Source organism: Lotus japonicus, chromosome 1, assembly GCF_012489685.1.
Source record: "Lotus japonicus ecotype B-129 chromosome 1, LjGifu_v1.2".
Taxonomy (NCBI): domain Eukaryota; kingdom Viridiplantae; phylum Streptophyta; class Magnoliopsida; order Fabales; family Fabaceae; genus Lotus; species Lotus japonicus.
In genome coordinates, this window is record NC_080041.1 from 79,227,441 (window position 1) to 79,242,289 (window position 14,849).

Here is a 14,849-nt window from a genome sequence, read left to right on the forward strand (position 1 = left end):
GGTCTATACAACCTAATCAAATTAATATATTTACTGTGGTCATTCATCTACATGTTTGTAACATATGTTCGGTTCCATCTCTGTTCTACTTACTGAAAAGAGCCTAAACTAAGTTAAAACATATTTCTACTGATTCATTTTTACAATAAATTTAATCGCCGTGCAACGCACAGGAAAAGAACACTAGTTCACATGATTCAAACTTGTAATCTCATCCTTACGAGAGTCTAGTTTCGGTCGACACTAATGCATAAAGAAAAAAATGAAAAGAAATATACGGAGGAAAAAGAGAAGAGCATGGTTAAGATGCTTGGGGGTGTTAAGTGCGCACCATTGTATAGAGAAAAGAAAGCAATTTGCATCCAATGCCATCCATGAAGCGCTGCCCGTTAATAGCACGACAGTGCCATTTCCCAATAAAAACACAACAACTTTCCCGCTACCGTGACGACACACGCCGCTACATGCCAATCCAATCCCTCGTCGACAACTAGTTAACGCCGTTTGCACCCTCAGCCGCCTTTACTCACACGTCGATACAACCGCCTCCACCCGGTCACAAAACACCCCATAACCGCCAACTGCCTGTTCCCTTTCCATTTGGTTAAGGGAATTGACCGTGGTTGAAATTATTGCACGCTGATTTGACCACTGGTTAAGTCTCTCTTCTCTATCTTTTTTCTCACACACACTTTTTCTCTTCTCTTCCCCTCAAAAAAGCACACCACACAATACACATGCTTTTGTGGTTTCGTTTTTGCCCCTCCTGCAACCCTTTCTTTCTATATTCACAAAAAGCGTGAAGAACAAAATTCAGTTCAGACTGAAATAGAAACAAAAACTGAGCTGAGAAGCAGTGAAGAGCGTGTTTCGGATGAGAGATCTGTGGTGAGTTTCACGGAAATGGCATCATCAGAGGTGGCGATGAAGGGGAATTGTCCGAACCACGGTGATGGTGGTCGGAGCGTAACAACCGAGGGACAGAATGGTCATTCAGCGTCGACGGCGAGAGGTAGGTAACCGATAATTCTTTCTGAGGTTTCGTTTTGAGGAACATGTCGTCGCGTGTTGTAACTGTTTGTGTTTGCTTTTTGCAGACGCGGAAGCTGCGCTGTACAGGGAGCTATGGCATGCTTGTGCTGGTCCTCTTGTGACGGTGCCACGGGAAGGAGAACGAGTCTTCTACTTCCCTCAGGGACATATTGAACAGGTAAATCATCTTCAATCATTCTCAATATTAATCTAATCTAATTTAATTTTCTTCATTTATTTATGTTTTTTCTATAAAAAAAAATTGTACTGTTTTTGTCATGGAGTTAGAGCTCAGATTTGTTACATTTTTCACTTCTGGCTCTTCCCTTCTTTTAATTTGTGTTCTTGATCATGGATTGGTGTTTGATGGGTTTGTTTTTTTTTTCATTTTGTTGATTTTTCTTGTGCTTGACATGGTTTTTCCTTCCCTTTAGGTGGAGGCTTCAACGAATCAGGTGGCGGACGAGCATATGCCGGTTTACGATCTCCCATCTAAGATCCTATGCCGGGTCATCAACGTGCAGCTGAAGGTAGTGTTCTGCTTTTTTCTTTCAAAATTCCCATGCTTTTGAACCAAGCAAGCAATTAATCCTCTTTGAGCTGAGAGTTTTGAATGATTTTTTCAGGCGGAGCCGGATACGGATGAGGTGTTTGCTCAGGTGACCTTACTTCCTGAGCCAAATGTAAGTCCTAAGCTTTTGTTGTTTTTTTTTTTGTGTGTGTGTGTGTGGTGGGGGTAGAGGGGATTTCTGGAATGGGGTTGTTATTAAGCAAAAAACATCATCCTTATGGTTCTTCTGTTGTTTTTGGATGTGGGTGTGGATGGCAGCAAGATGAGAATGCCGTGGAGAAGGAGCCTCCGCCACCGCCGCCGCCACGATTTCATGTGCATTCTTTCTGTAAAACCTTGACGGCCTCCGATACCAGCACCCATGGTGGGTTTTCCGTGCTGAGACGACATGCTGATGAGTGCCTTCCTCCACTGGTTTGATTCTTTGCCTTTCTCGCTCGATTTCCTCTTAGTTTTGTTTTTGTGTGTCTACAGCTGACTGGTGGATGAATCACTTGTTTGTTAACAGGACATGTCAAAGCAGCCACCAACCCAGGAATTGGCGGCTAAGGATTTGCATGGGAATGAATGGCGATTTAGACACATCTTTCGCGGTAATTGCCGACATATTATTTGCCTTCTTCCTCTGGTTTTGCAGATTTATTGTCATGTCCTATAGCTTGTCTTTTTTCCGTCATGTCCATTGGTTGGGACTTGGGACTGATCGCTCGTGTAATTCCAGGTCAACCCCGTAGACACTTACTTCAGAGTGGTTGGAGTGTTTTTGTGAGCTCCAAAAGGCTTGTCGCTGGGGATGCATTTATTTTTCTAAGGTTTGAATGGAGATTCAGATTGTACTAGTTTGTTAATTTCACTCTTCTATTTTGAACTGGACTAATATATGGACTTGCAGAGGTGAGAATGGGGAACTTCGTGTTGGTGTAAGGCGAGCAATGAGACAGCAGGGCAATGTTCCACCATCAGTTATCTCTAGCCACAGCATGCATCTTGGGGTCCTTGCAACTGCTTGGCATGCTATCTTGACGGGAACTATATTCACTGTTTATTACAAGCCCAGGTTTGTAACTGATTCATGAAATGACGTCTGTTGATCTTGGTAGTTTAATTATGATTACCATTAGTTTGAGTCTATGTCTGTTTGCAACCTCCTGTTTAGGTTTTTTCTTCTATTTAATCGATTCTTTTCCTACCACTGATTAACAACTCTTACTGTCTATGTTATTTTACAGGACCAGTCCTGCTGAGTTCATTGTTCCATATGATCAATATATGGAGTCTCTCAAAACAAATTATACCGTAGGAATGCGGTTTAAAATGAGATTTGAAGGTGAAGAAGCTCCGGAGCAGAGGTATTATTGATTGATGTTGACTTAATGTCTGAATGACATGTCATTGTGTGCGCTGTTTTTTTTTTTTGCTACTTAAAATGTCATGTAATATCTCTGTTGTATTGTTACTAAATATACAACTTGAATGAAATGAAGCCCTTGACATGCTTGTTTATATTTTAGGTTTACCGGTACCGTTGTTGGAATAGAAGATGTTGATTCCAAAAGTTGGAGAGATTCCAGATGGAGATGCCTCAAGGTTGCATTTATAGTCTTTGTGCCCCTATTAATGACTTTTAAATAAGGCATGCTTTAATGGAGTTGTTCTTGTTAATTAGGTGAGATGGGATGAAACGTCTAACACGCCTCGTCCTGACCGAGTTTCCCCATGGAAAATAGAGCCTTCTCTTGCTCCTCCTGCTCTGAATCCTCTTTCAATGCCCAGACCTAAAAGGCCTCGATCTATTGCTGTTCTTTCATCGCCAGATTCTTCTGTTCTTACTCGAGAAGGTATGGTTTTTTAGCTCTGGATATTTGATGTTTCAAAGAGTCCTTTCTAGAAGTGAGGCCTGATATTTTTCGATGTTTAACAGCTTCGTCAAAAGTAAGTGTAGACCCTTTACCTGCAAATGGGTTTCCAAGGGTCTTGCAAGGTCAAGAATTCTCGACCTTGAGAGGCAATATTGCAGAAAGCAATGAGTCTGATACGGCTGAGAAGTCTGTTGCTTGGCCACCTGCAGTAGATGATGAAAAAATGGATGTTGTTTCTACTTCAAGGAGGTATGGATCAGAGAGCTGGATGTCAATGGGGAGGAACGAGGCTACGTATTCAGATCTTCTTTCAGGCTTTGGGGCTGGTGGAGATCCTTCTCATGCATCCATGGGTGATCAAATGACCCATGTAGCTTATCCTGCTAGAAAGCCTTCAGTGGATCATGAAGGCAATCTTCATGTGCATCATACGTGGCACGTAACACCTTCGGGTCTGTCACTGAACCTCTTGGACAATACAAAAGGTTCTGCACATGGTGATGATACAGCTTACCAAGCTCGAGGAAGTTCGAGGTACACTGCATTCGGTGAATACCCTATGCTCCATGGCCATAAAGTTGAGCATTCACATGGAAACTTGATGCCACACCCATCCTCAACTCAATATCAGAGTCCTCGTTCAAGAGAACTAATGTCGAAGCCATTGTCAGTGAAAGCTTGTGAGGCTGTTAAGCCAAAAGATGGTGACTGTAAGCTATTTGGCATTTCACTTATCAGTAGCCCTGTTGCACCAGAACCTTCTGTATCACAAAGAAATGGGACAACTGAGACAGCTGATCCAATGCATATTGCATCACGTCAACACAGAACTTCTGAAGATCAGAATTCAGATCACTCAAAGGGCTCAAAACTAGAAGATGGTCAAGTTGTCGTTTATGACCCTGAAAAGTCATTTCAAACTTCTCATCTGCATCTGAAAGATGTTCAATCCAAATCACAAAGTTCTGCCAGGAGTTGCACTAAAGTAAGGTCCTTCACTGTTGATTAAGAAAAAAAAATAGTTAGAAATTTGTGGGGAAATTTAATCACTTGCTGTTTGTTTTAGGTTCACAAGAAGGGGATTGCACTTGGTAGGTCAGTAGACCTTACGAAGTACAGCGGCTATGAAGAATTGGTTGCTGAATTGGATCAGCTGTTTGACTTTGGGGGTGAATTAATGTCAACAAAAAAGGAATGGCTCATTGTCTATACTGATAATGAGGGTGACATGATGCTTGTAGGCGATGATCCATGGCAGTAAGTATCTGTATTTGGTTATACGACTTTGATTTGCTCCTGATTATTTCATGTTTTTCCCCCTTGAGAATGTCACGATTCACATTAATTTTATATGCATTTAATTCAGGGAGTTCTGTTCAATGGTTCGGAAAATTTATATCTACCCGAAAGAGGAGATTCAGAAAATGAGTCCAGGTACCTTGAGTTCGAAAAATGAAGAGAATCTGTCAGCTAGCGAAGGCACGGATGCAAAAGAAGTTAAAGCTCAGCTGCATCAGAAACTAAATTCAGACAATGGCCCTGATAATTAGTAGTGGTTTTCCATAGCTTTCAGGTAAACTCTCCGCACCCATTAGAGGTAGTACTGGATTGAATGATTTTAGCTTTCTTATATGAAAATCCTCCATGTGGTGTTACCATACGTGAACTTCGACTCTAGTTTAGTAGAAGTATCTCATGGTGTAACAATTTTGTTTTTCAACAGACTCCGAGGTGGAAAGTAGGGAACTGGCGTCAAGTCATCCGGTTAGAGAACATGACATGAAGACGCTTTGAATCAGAATGTAGAGATGGCAATGAATGAGTATCCATCCATCCAATTTTGGAGATCCTGAATGAGATGGCAATGAATGTGTCTGCCCAGTTATATGTAATCATTGTGTTTTGAACGAGGGTGTTATGGGGGTGGAGATAGCCTTCTCTTCTGTACATAGTTGTTTCTCTCCCTCCCTCAGAACACCAACCCATTAATTAATGTAATGAAGTTCATACACAATAGCAGCTTAATGGTTGATTGGCTGGTATCTAGTTTATCTGATTTTAATTTTGATTAATGAGAATTGTGGATAGTAATCTTCAATTTCATTGCACAATGGCTAATTATAATGTGTGAGCAGGATCCTTAAGTATTATCAATAAAAAGTAAAAGGTAGTTTGAGCTTTGATATTTTTAATTGTTATCTTAGATTTTGATTAGTAACATTTATGAACATTGTTTATACAATTAATGAAAATAACCCTTTGGGTGGAAACAAGGGGTGGCGTGGTCCACGCCTCCTTGGACATTTGTGGAGATTACGTGATTAAGCTGCTATTACTACATTACTATTGGGACAACATAGTACTATAATGGCACGTTAATAATGGGACATTGTTTCCAGCGGTTGATATTGTGACAACCGTCACCACAAGGGTTTTATCATTTGGAATTATGATTTTTAAAAGGAAGCTTCACTGTGCATGTATGGGTAGCAGAAACCATTGTCTTATTTTTCATCTACTTCTAGTGTAAAGGGAAAGGCATTATAAAATTGTGATGGCCATGTTTAATTGGTGGGGATGGGGGGACACCAATATAAGGGTCGCTTTAAAGCTTGGTCCTCTTTGAAAACAATAATATAAAGAGGACAATAAGTTGGGCACAAAGGTATAAGAAATAGCACAGCAGGTAGATAATTGATAGCTGAACTCTTTAAGCTTCTAATCTAAAGTTTGATATCTGAGCGGTGTATATGAGAAATGATTTGTTAAAGATGCCTACCGACTTAATGTGATCATTGAGCCTCAAGTGTTAAGTCTCATGATTGCCGGTTTGTGAGAATACATTAGGGAAAAAAATATTTAGGCAGAAAGAAAATACTACAAGCTCCGCATCAAAACGCGTGTCAAGAAAAGTTCTCCGACCGATTGAACTCCAACACGTGAAATGTGCCAAACATTGTGTAATTGATGTTAGAGAGGTTAATATCATATGAAAATATCTTCTAATTCAACTTAAAAGTCAAGTAATTACCAGAAGCCAGTACCGTACACTTGAATTTGGAAATGAATTAAAATGTAAAAACTTGATTAAACTTTCTAAATTAACTGTTTGAAATGGCAGGTACTAGTTTGTTCCTTGCTAAAACTAATTAGATCAAGCCATGGAAGCCAGCTGACTCCAATAGTATTGCTTTGATGTGCTCCGGATGGACTTCCTGACCTTCGTTGCATTGCTGAAATAGAGCCAATGTTAGTATTTGAATTATAGAAATAAACTTAAAATCAAGCTTCACTTTAACGGTGATAATGATTTTTTAATAAATAATTCTAAACTTCTTATTACTAAATGAAGAAAGAACTGAATGTTTTTAAGCTTTCAAAGTATTAAATGCATCTACTATTTAATAATGTATTAGTAAGAGGGTTATGCAATTATGCTATCCTCTACTTCTTAATCACTAAAATACTAATTTTTTTTTTATATTAGTCGCATAACATTTGTTACACTAGTCGTTGATAAATCTCACATTGACTAAATATATAGCTAAAATAGTCATGATAAAAAGTAGAACAACCCTCACTCCTAAATTAATTTTTAGGCTCCAACCCGAATTCTAATATGGTATCAGAACTTATTATAATTCATTTGTTGGAGACCCATATATATGGGTCAGCCGCAAATGTGCTTATAAATCTCATGCTCCATATGTCTTAACCTTGAACTGAGAAGCCTCACATTGATAAGAGATATTCTCAAAAAAGTCTTTATAAAGGTAAAATAATTCTCACCTTTAAACTAGCTTTTGATGTGGATTTAGATCTAATCTAAATTTTAATACTAATCAATCACTTATTGGTACCACTCCTTTATATTTGTATACCATCCTCCACTTTGCAGGAGGGCATGAATTTTTTTTTTTTCTTATTTACTTCAACAATAGTTATGACTTGTGATCATAAAAACAGCTATAGAGCATATTTGATTTCGAAATAGCATTTCAACACTTAAGCCATTGATGGATAAGGATATCATTATTAAAATATCATAATGTTATAATTTGCAACAGGTGAGTGAACTAGGAAAAATATCAATTAAGCTTTGTAGTATGGATGCAACATGTTTGATTTCCAAGTGGTGTAGAATTGTAGATGTTGATAACAGAATAATTTTTTTTACCTCAGCTCGAAAAACATCCATAGCAAATCCATTGAAACAGCTGATAACAGCTTGCTGAATGTCCAAACCAAGATTATCCAAAGCCCTCATGGTTGAGAGCAACAAACCGGGTTTGCGGGCACAAAACATGTGGATATTCACAGCTCTTCCTTCACGCAACCGAACCTCAACCTATACAGGGTAAAAATAATAATAAAAATTCCCATTAGATCATTCTAATTAATAACAACAAAACTCTCGACCATGTCTATGAGGTACTCAAATCCTTTGTTCATATTTAGGGTGTTTGTGAGTTTTAAGGAAAGGGTAGGGAAAGACTTTGAGGAGAAGGGTAGATGAAGGCAAGAGAGGGGTTAAGAGGGCAAGCCTTTCTTTTGCTTGGGAGTCAAAAACCCCAAATTTGGGGGAATTAAAAAATATAACTAGGAGAAGGTTTTGAGAGGCCTTAAGGGTTATTAGAAATATCTCAAAGCCTCTCCCATTTGAACAAGAAGTGGGCTTCCCATAAGCCTTTCCCTTCTCTTTCCCCCTCCAAAACTCAATTTAAAAACATACATCAATCTCGGTACGTTTCAACAATTAAATTATGACATATCATTTAAAAATCACACATGTAAAAAATGAAAACACGTTTACTGAATCCAATCTCCACCTCTATTCTCATAAAGCACATTGGAATTAGGTGAATGTATGTATGAGTTAGCATTTTTGAATACGCTAATGTGGTTTCACGTATGCCAAAGTATTATCATAAATGGATAAATTAAAATTTGAAACGTTGAGTTGAACGTGAATCAGAGAAACATAATTTTACTGCAGTAAAGTTCAATGTGAATATACATTAAATTCAACGGAAATCCAAAAAAAATATGCAATTTGTCATTCCAAAAACAAAATGTAATTAAATGTGCCAATAGTTGGAAAACCAAATAACTCTACTGTTGTCATACTCATACAGTGATGGCATATTTCATTAGTGAGATATGAATGAGAAATCAAATGAGTACAAATGATCATTCTAAGTGAAACCTAGAGAGTTAAACCAAGATTGAGGAGCATAAACTTGGCAAAATATGATTATACGGTTCCTTCATTTTCACACCCCAAAACAAGCACAAATTCAAATCAGCAAGAAAGCAAGCATAAAAGTTGTGCATCTTGACAATATTTCTAGTTAACAGGAATAGGAAGCAAGGAAGCAATGTCTATTTAAGATCAAGATCTGAGCAAAAAGACAAAAAGGACATAACAACATTAACAACATTACCCTGGCAGGTTGGCCATTGGGGCTTGGCAATGAGCTGGGGCACAGTTCTTCTTTAATACGGCCAGGAAGTGCTGTTGGAGTAGGTGTCAAAGGATGGAAGCTTGAAACAGGTGTGAGTGAACAAGACCCAGAATTAGGTGTGGACTCCAGCTCATTGTGAAGATCATTGATCCTTTGCAGCAGTTCCTTCAGATACTCAATTGCATCCCCAAGGATTGATGCCCTGTCCATCTACCAAACCAAACAAAACCATGTCATACAATCTAGAGATCCACCACAAATCACACTAAATTTTTTAAAATTCTTCTGCAGCAATTAATTATGTAGCTAAAATCAATTCCGGGGAGATGGTCACGAAAGTAGCTTTTGGCTCTCTGGATTGATATAAGAAAAAGAGAAGTTAATCCGAACATGTTATATGTCTTCATCTTAACATTGATTCACAATTGATTCTGAAGCTAAAGTCAATTCACGCAAGTAGTTTCTGCCTCTCAAAATTGATTCTAAATGAAAGAGAAGTTGACCCGAACATGCTTATATATCTTCATCTTAACATTGATTAACATAGTCATAGATCACATTAATATTCATAATCTATCAACTAAGAAAGACAAAATTCTCTAAACACAATTCTAAAAAGTAATGGCAAAACATAAGATTTGAACTTTAAGAGATTGATGAAAAGCACTCTTACTTTGCTAATCTTTGGAACAACGGACCTCAGCATGTAGAGCCTATCATTGAGCTTCTTCCTACGGCGGCGTTCCGCCATCAAATTCTTAGCAGGCAATCCCTTCTTCTTCCCTTTCTGATCCACACCGCCGCCAGTGACAGTGCTATTGTTGCCATTAGAGGCTCCACCATTCTTAGCACTATTCTCTTCCATCTTACTCTCAATCAAGTCATCAGAATCATAGTTCAACCCAGACCCATCAAAGCTCGCATCTTCGTACTCATCTCCAATACTCAGCTTCCTTTTCTTATCACTCCCTTCACCAATTTCACCCTTACTCTGAACAGGAGAAGAACCCGAACCCATGTTTTTTCTAAGCGCAGCTCTCTTCTGAAACAGAGTAGGTTGTGCCCCAGAAGGAGGCAAAGATTCAAGCGGTCTCAAAATCTTGGACCTGTTCAGAAATGGAGTCTTTCCAGAAGCTTCTTCCAAGTTCTGAAATCCTCCAAAGGAAGTGTTGCTTTGTGGCAAATGGGGCATGGTCATGGTAGTGCCTGAGGTGAAGTTAGGAAGTGTTAACTGGGGTTTTGAGTTGTTCAGCTCAACGAAGCTACCCAGAAGAGAAGAAGTGGTGGAACCTTGAGGATCAAGAAACCCCATGTCAAAAGGGTTGAGAAGAGAAGATAAAGTGGGTGGTTTGGGATTCGGAGGCAGAAAATACTGCGATGATGAAGGTTCAAGTGTGTTGAAAACAGAGGAAGATGGAGAACATGAAGATGCAGAGTGAGAGTCCACGGTTTGGAGCAAAACGTTGTCAAAAGCCATGTCCCTCATCATGAACCATTCCTCATCCACTTCAAGCATGGGTTTCAAAGCACAGAGAGAACCCAAATCATCTCTGTTTTCAACAAAACCAGTGGAGTTTGGCTTGGAGTTTCTGGCCCAAGAAGCAGAAGCAGAGTTTTCATCCTCTCTTTCATCCATCCAGGAACCGTTGTTTATTCTGGACAACATAGCTTTTTTTGAATGTGATTCTGTTCTGACAAAAAGTTTTGAGTCTTTGGCTAATGGGGTTTCTTTTGGGGACAGAAAGAGAAGAACATGAAGGAGAGGGAAGTTAAAGGAAAGGAGCAGAAAGGAAGGGGAAAAGGATGTTGCAGAAGGAAAAGGGCATTTGCTTTTTATTTATTCATGTTTGTGTTTTGTTTTTTGGGGAGTTTTGTTGAGATTGTGATTTTGGAGACAGGCATAGTAGGGGTTCGAACGTTATATATACGCTTGTCCATATATAGTGCTGCAAAGCATGGTGAGTAGGATGAGCATCACATGGAAACACCCTTTGGTGAATTTTTGTGTTGGTGCTTTGTGTTGTTGTTGTTTCTACACGTGGAAGAAAGCTTCACTTTTCTCCCGTTACAACTAGGTAGGGCATTAGGAGGAGGGTCTTAAAATGAGGGTTTCGAAATACCGTAATGATGGTGGTTACAAATGTCGTTACGTTGCATAATTGTGGACTAATGTACGTTGATGCTAATATAATTGCACTCCAGCTCATTTGTTGGAATTCTAAATTCGTTTATGTTATGCACGCAATTACGAGTAAAGATTGCTATCTAAAATTCGGCTCAAAATACCAATAGTATGTGTTAGAGATATACCGTTTGTTAATATTATCAAGCAAACTTCCACATTTTCACATGTCAATTTTGGGTAATGATTGATGTTATGAATTTTGTTCACATGAAACCTAACCAATCAATCTTATAAGTTAATCATGTCGTACATATGGATACGCAATACTCGATGTATTTAGTAAAAAAAAAAAAGACATACAACATGTCGTGTAGATTATTAGTGTTTTTTATTGTCACATATAGTTGTGCTTGCCAATTTTTATCATAAGATATGAGGGTAGATATTTAGGATATGAAAAAGTTGTTTTCACATAGCAGTTACCTTTATCATCATTTCTTGTTTATGTGTGTGTAAGTAAAGATTGCTTAAACATAAACATAAACATACGGAATGTCCGAACACTTTTTCAACATATGTATTAGCGGCGGTTTTTAACCACTATAAATTTATGTAGAAAAATTATTTAGCGTGTTCATTAATAGTTTCCGATAACTATAAGTTAATTATACCAAACTTATGTATATGTTTTTTTTGGGTTATGACTTAGATTCATTTGCACAACACTATATACGGCAGGTAGGCCAAGTTGTGGCAAAGTATTTCTGTAATCATTTGGTATCTAAGGATCGGACTTTTTGCATTCAACTTGGCCAAATTTGTCCTCTTAAATGTGAGTCTAAACACGGCATTAAAGAAAGAAGCAAGTTATTCCCTCTTATGAATGCCAATATAATTTCATTTATCTATTTACTTTGAACACGTGAATATTATTTGATTAGTGAGTTTACAATTATATGCATATATAAATTTTAGTGCATAATGGGATAGAGACTTTATTTGATTCATAAGCACAAGAAATGTATAATGACATGTGGCCTGGTCTCCATGCAAAAACATAAAAAAGGGTCCTAATTTGGTTTCTGAAAATTCCATGTTTGATTGAGTCTAGACTACCGGCAGTGGCTTTTCAGAAGGCTTTTTATAAGCAAAGTAACTTAACAATGTCAAATTCATGTTAACTTTAGGAACCTTTTTTAAGCATCTTTGGCGTGGATGGGATTAATTGTAAGAATGTACAAGTTTCGTTGATGCATGTAAGAGGCAACGCTTATGATAAATTCCATGCAATACAAGCCTGTTTTGTCTGCTTGTTAAGGGTGCCTTGCTTGCTCTCTTTTGCTTTCTATGAAGTTGCAAAGGTTCTCAATTGCATCGGCCATTAATTTGCTATTTTCTTCCTTAATGTTTCCATAAAATGCAAAACATCTGTCTTTGTTTTTAGATGCATATGAAAATCTCGCGACATTCAATTATTTCAATTGACATACATGTTAGCGAAAGTCTATAACTTCTGCAAACACCTATGAGTTAAAATTGCTACTAATATGTACATTTGTTGGATGTCTTGAGATTTAATTATTGTTGTTTTTATCTCAAAAATCGAAAAATAACATTATTATTAATTCATATTATACAATTTTCTTCTTTATTTGTTGTTATTTGTTTATAAGTGTCGTTTTTTATTGAAAAAACAGTAAAGCAATATATAGAGATTACCATAAATAGCTGGATAAGGTTTGTTGTGAATTGGGAATAGGTGTAGCTAGAAACAGAGAGGAGATTGAGATACAATTAATAATTGTGATTTTGACATTTAAAAGAGTACCATTTTTCTTTCTTACTGAATATTATGAAAGGTGGTAGAAAACTAGAGATCGAGAAAGAAGACTAATATGCAGTGACTTAGAATGAAGGCAGGGAGGCTGAATATAATACTGTCCCAAGTATCTCGTGAAGCTTTTTTATGTCACCGCAGTTACTGCCCAATCCAAACTATAACACCTCCCACTCTCTCTATCTACCACAGTATGGACAATGGACATGCTACACTACACTATAGTCTATTCTTGGTTTAATTTGTTTTGGTTAATTACTTCTCAAATTGTTTCAGGTATATCTTTATATTTCTCAAGAATGATTGATTGATATTCACTTTTAGTGAATACCCTTTTGACATACAATATTGCAGAGGTTTTTAATCATCACAAAGTGTTGTGGGTGTTATAAGTCTCCACAAAAACATATATTTAATGAATGTCTATTATAAAGTGTATGTCTATAATAGAAGCCTCATCTCATGAGCTTCTATTAATTAGTTGGGCCAGAAATAGATAGTCTCATTATATTGCTCTTTTATGAATATTAGTTTAATAATTCTAGCTTTTTATTATATCTTATGATCTAAAATATTATATTTCCTAGAATGGTGTCACATGTAAGGTCACCTTTCATTCCTTAAATGGATAGATAATATAAGTTGTATTGCTTCCATTGTGAAATGTTAACAAGAAAATTGAACAAGTCTTTCCTTTCTATCCTTTTCTTATCTTCTTCTTAGTTTAGATTTTAGGGTTCCTAATGATTGTCCTTAATAGGAATTAGCTTCCTAGCTATCAGTCTACCTATCCTATCATCACTCTTGTTTTTTTATAGGTAAATGTTAGTTGTTAGTAATATTAATAAATTAGTCTATCTTTAGGATTCGAACCCTGGACCCTTCACCCTTCATCTCACTCAACCATATGTCTCCTAACTCTTACCACTTGAGCTAACCCTAAAAAAAATTCAAATGGGTTACAAGTCTCGGGTGGTATCTCTTCAAATGAGTATGAACTAGGTCTCTTCGGAGACGAAAAACCTCCTGCCTAAAGTTATCTCTCATCCGGAAATTAATTCTTCTTCAGTTTCGAAAGGGTCACAAGAGACAAACCCTCCGGCGATGACTAATCCTAGCATTTTCCTAAATGCATGGACAAAAATAAAAAATAATTTTATCTATAATTTATAAATACATGAACTAAAATGATAGGTAGCCCCTTTTTTGAACCAGAGTTTTCAAAATAATCAAAGAGGTAAAGAACATAAATTAGCACATTTATTCCATCTCTTAATTTGTGTGTCCTTAGAATAAATAAATATATGTCACTATACACTTCTCCAAAAATTTGTGTATTTACTCTTGTTTTTGTAATACATGTATTTTTCCATAATCTTATTCGAATCGGAAACATTCACATTATGTTGGGATTAACTTTTTTAACTTTTTTTCTTTCTATTTTTTAAACTTTAACTTGAAATTCAAAAATTAGACATGTAGTAAATGAATCAATTACTAGTTTTCAGTTCTATTAATAAGTAATTAAGCTATATGTAACATATTTTAATTATTTTAAAATATTTAAATATGAAGAAGGAAGTATTTGTTTTATGTCTATTTTTTCTCCAATGGGAGACTCTTATAGAAATAATTAGAATGGAAAATATAGTACTACAATCACATTTGTCAAGCTACACCACAAAGCATAGTAGAGTAGGGTTTGGGTCCACAAAGTGTAATTGTAATTACATCATCCATGTGTAATTCTGGACGAGAATTGAATGCAAGAAATTGAATAAAAACCGCACATTTGCTCGAAGGTGTTAGAAACCAGAGAGGGACAAAATCTTAAATAAGTTGCAGTCAGTGGGTATAGGGAAGGGAAGATACTCTCCTTTATGATTTCTACACTAACCTCGTGAACATGGGACACAGAACGTTAATTTGCCCTTGTCTTGTGGGATATGTCATCGTCACA

The 14,849-nt window shown here is 37.1% G+C and overlaps 2 protein-coding genes across 2 annotated transcripts; one reads left to right on the plus strand and one right to left on the minus strand.

The window, feature by feature from the left end:
* Nucleotides 1–654: 654 nt before the first annotated feature.
* On the plus strand, nt 655–5,565 carry LOC130716874 (auxin response factor 2B-like). Its single transcript, XM_057566903.1, has 15 exons — nt 655–1,012; nt 1,098–1,210; nt 1,467–1,562; nt 1,659–1,715; nt 1,862–2,017; nt 2,112–2,196; nt 2,325–2,415; nt 2,496–2,660; nt 2,833–2,952; nt 3,115–3,190; nt 3,270–3,441; nt 3,525–4,447; nt 4,529–4,719; nt 4,829–5,035; nt 5,186–5,565. The coding sequence occupies exons 1-14, from the start codon at nt 904–906 to the stop codon at nt 5,010–5,012; spliced, it is 2,538 nt and encodes an 845-aa protein (XP_057422886.1). The 5' UTR covers nt 655–903; the 3' UTR covers nt 5,013–5,035; nt 5,186–5,565.
* An 882-nt stretch (nt 5,566–6,447) lies between these two features.
* LOC130716880 (transcription factor ICE1-like) lies at nt 6,448–10,859 on the minus strand. The gene is made up of 4 exons (XM_057566914.1): nt 9,601–10,859; nt 8,907–9,137; nt 7,640–7,810; nt 6,448–6,695 (listed from the first exon to the last, which is right to left on the minus strand). Exons 1-4 carry the CDS (start codon nt 10,591–10,593, stop codon nt 6,612–6,614), a joined length of 1,479 nt encoding a protein of 492 aa, XP_057422897.1. The 5' UTR covers nt 10,594–10,859; the 3' UTR covers nt 6,448–6,611.
* Between the last annotated feature and the right edge of the window lie 3,990 nt (nt 10,860–14,849).

Coding starts and splice junctions, on each gene's coding strand:
- LOC130716874 (XM_057566903.1), top strand. CDS start 904: ATGGCATCATCAGAGGTGGCGATGAAGGGGAATTGTCCGAACCACGGT. Junction 1,563..1,658: donor TCATCAACGTGCAGCTGAAG/GTAGTGTTCTGC, acceptor TGATTTTTTCAG/GCGGAGCCGGATACGGATGA. Junction 2,661..2,832: donor ACTGTTTATTACAAGCCCAG/GTTTGTAACTGA, acceptor GTTATTTTACAG/GACCAGTCCTGCTGAGTTCA.
- LOC130716880 (XM_057566914.1), bottom strand. CDS start 10,593: ATGTTGTCCAGAATAAACAACGGTTCCTGGATGGATGAAAGAGAGGAT. Junction 7,811..8,906: donor CCAATGGCCAACCTGCCAGG/GTAATGTTGTTA, acceptor TACCCTGTATAG/GTTGAGGTTCGGTTGCGTGA. Junction 6,696..7,639: donor TGGATGTTTTTCGAGCTGAG/GTAAAAAAAATT, acceptor GCTCTATTTCAG/CAATGCAACGAAGGTCAGGA.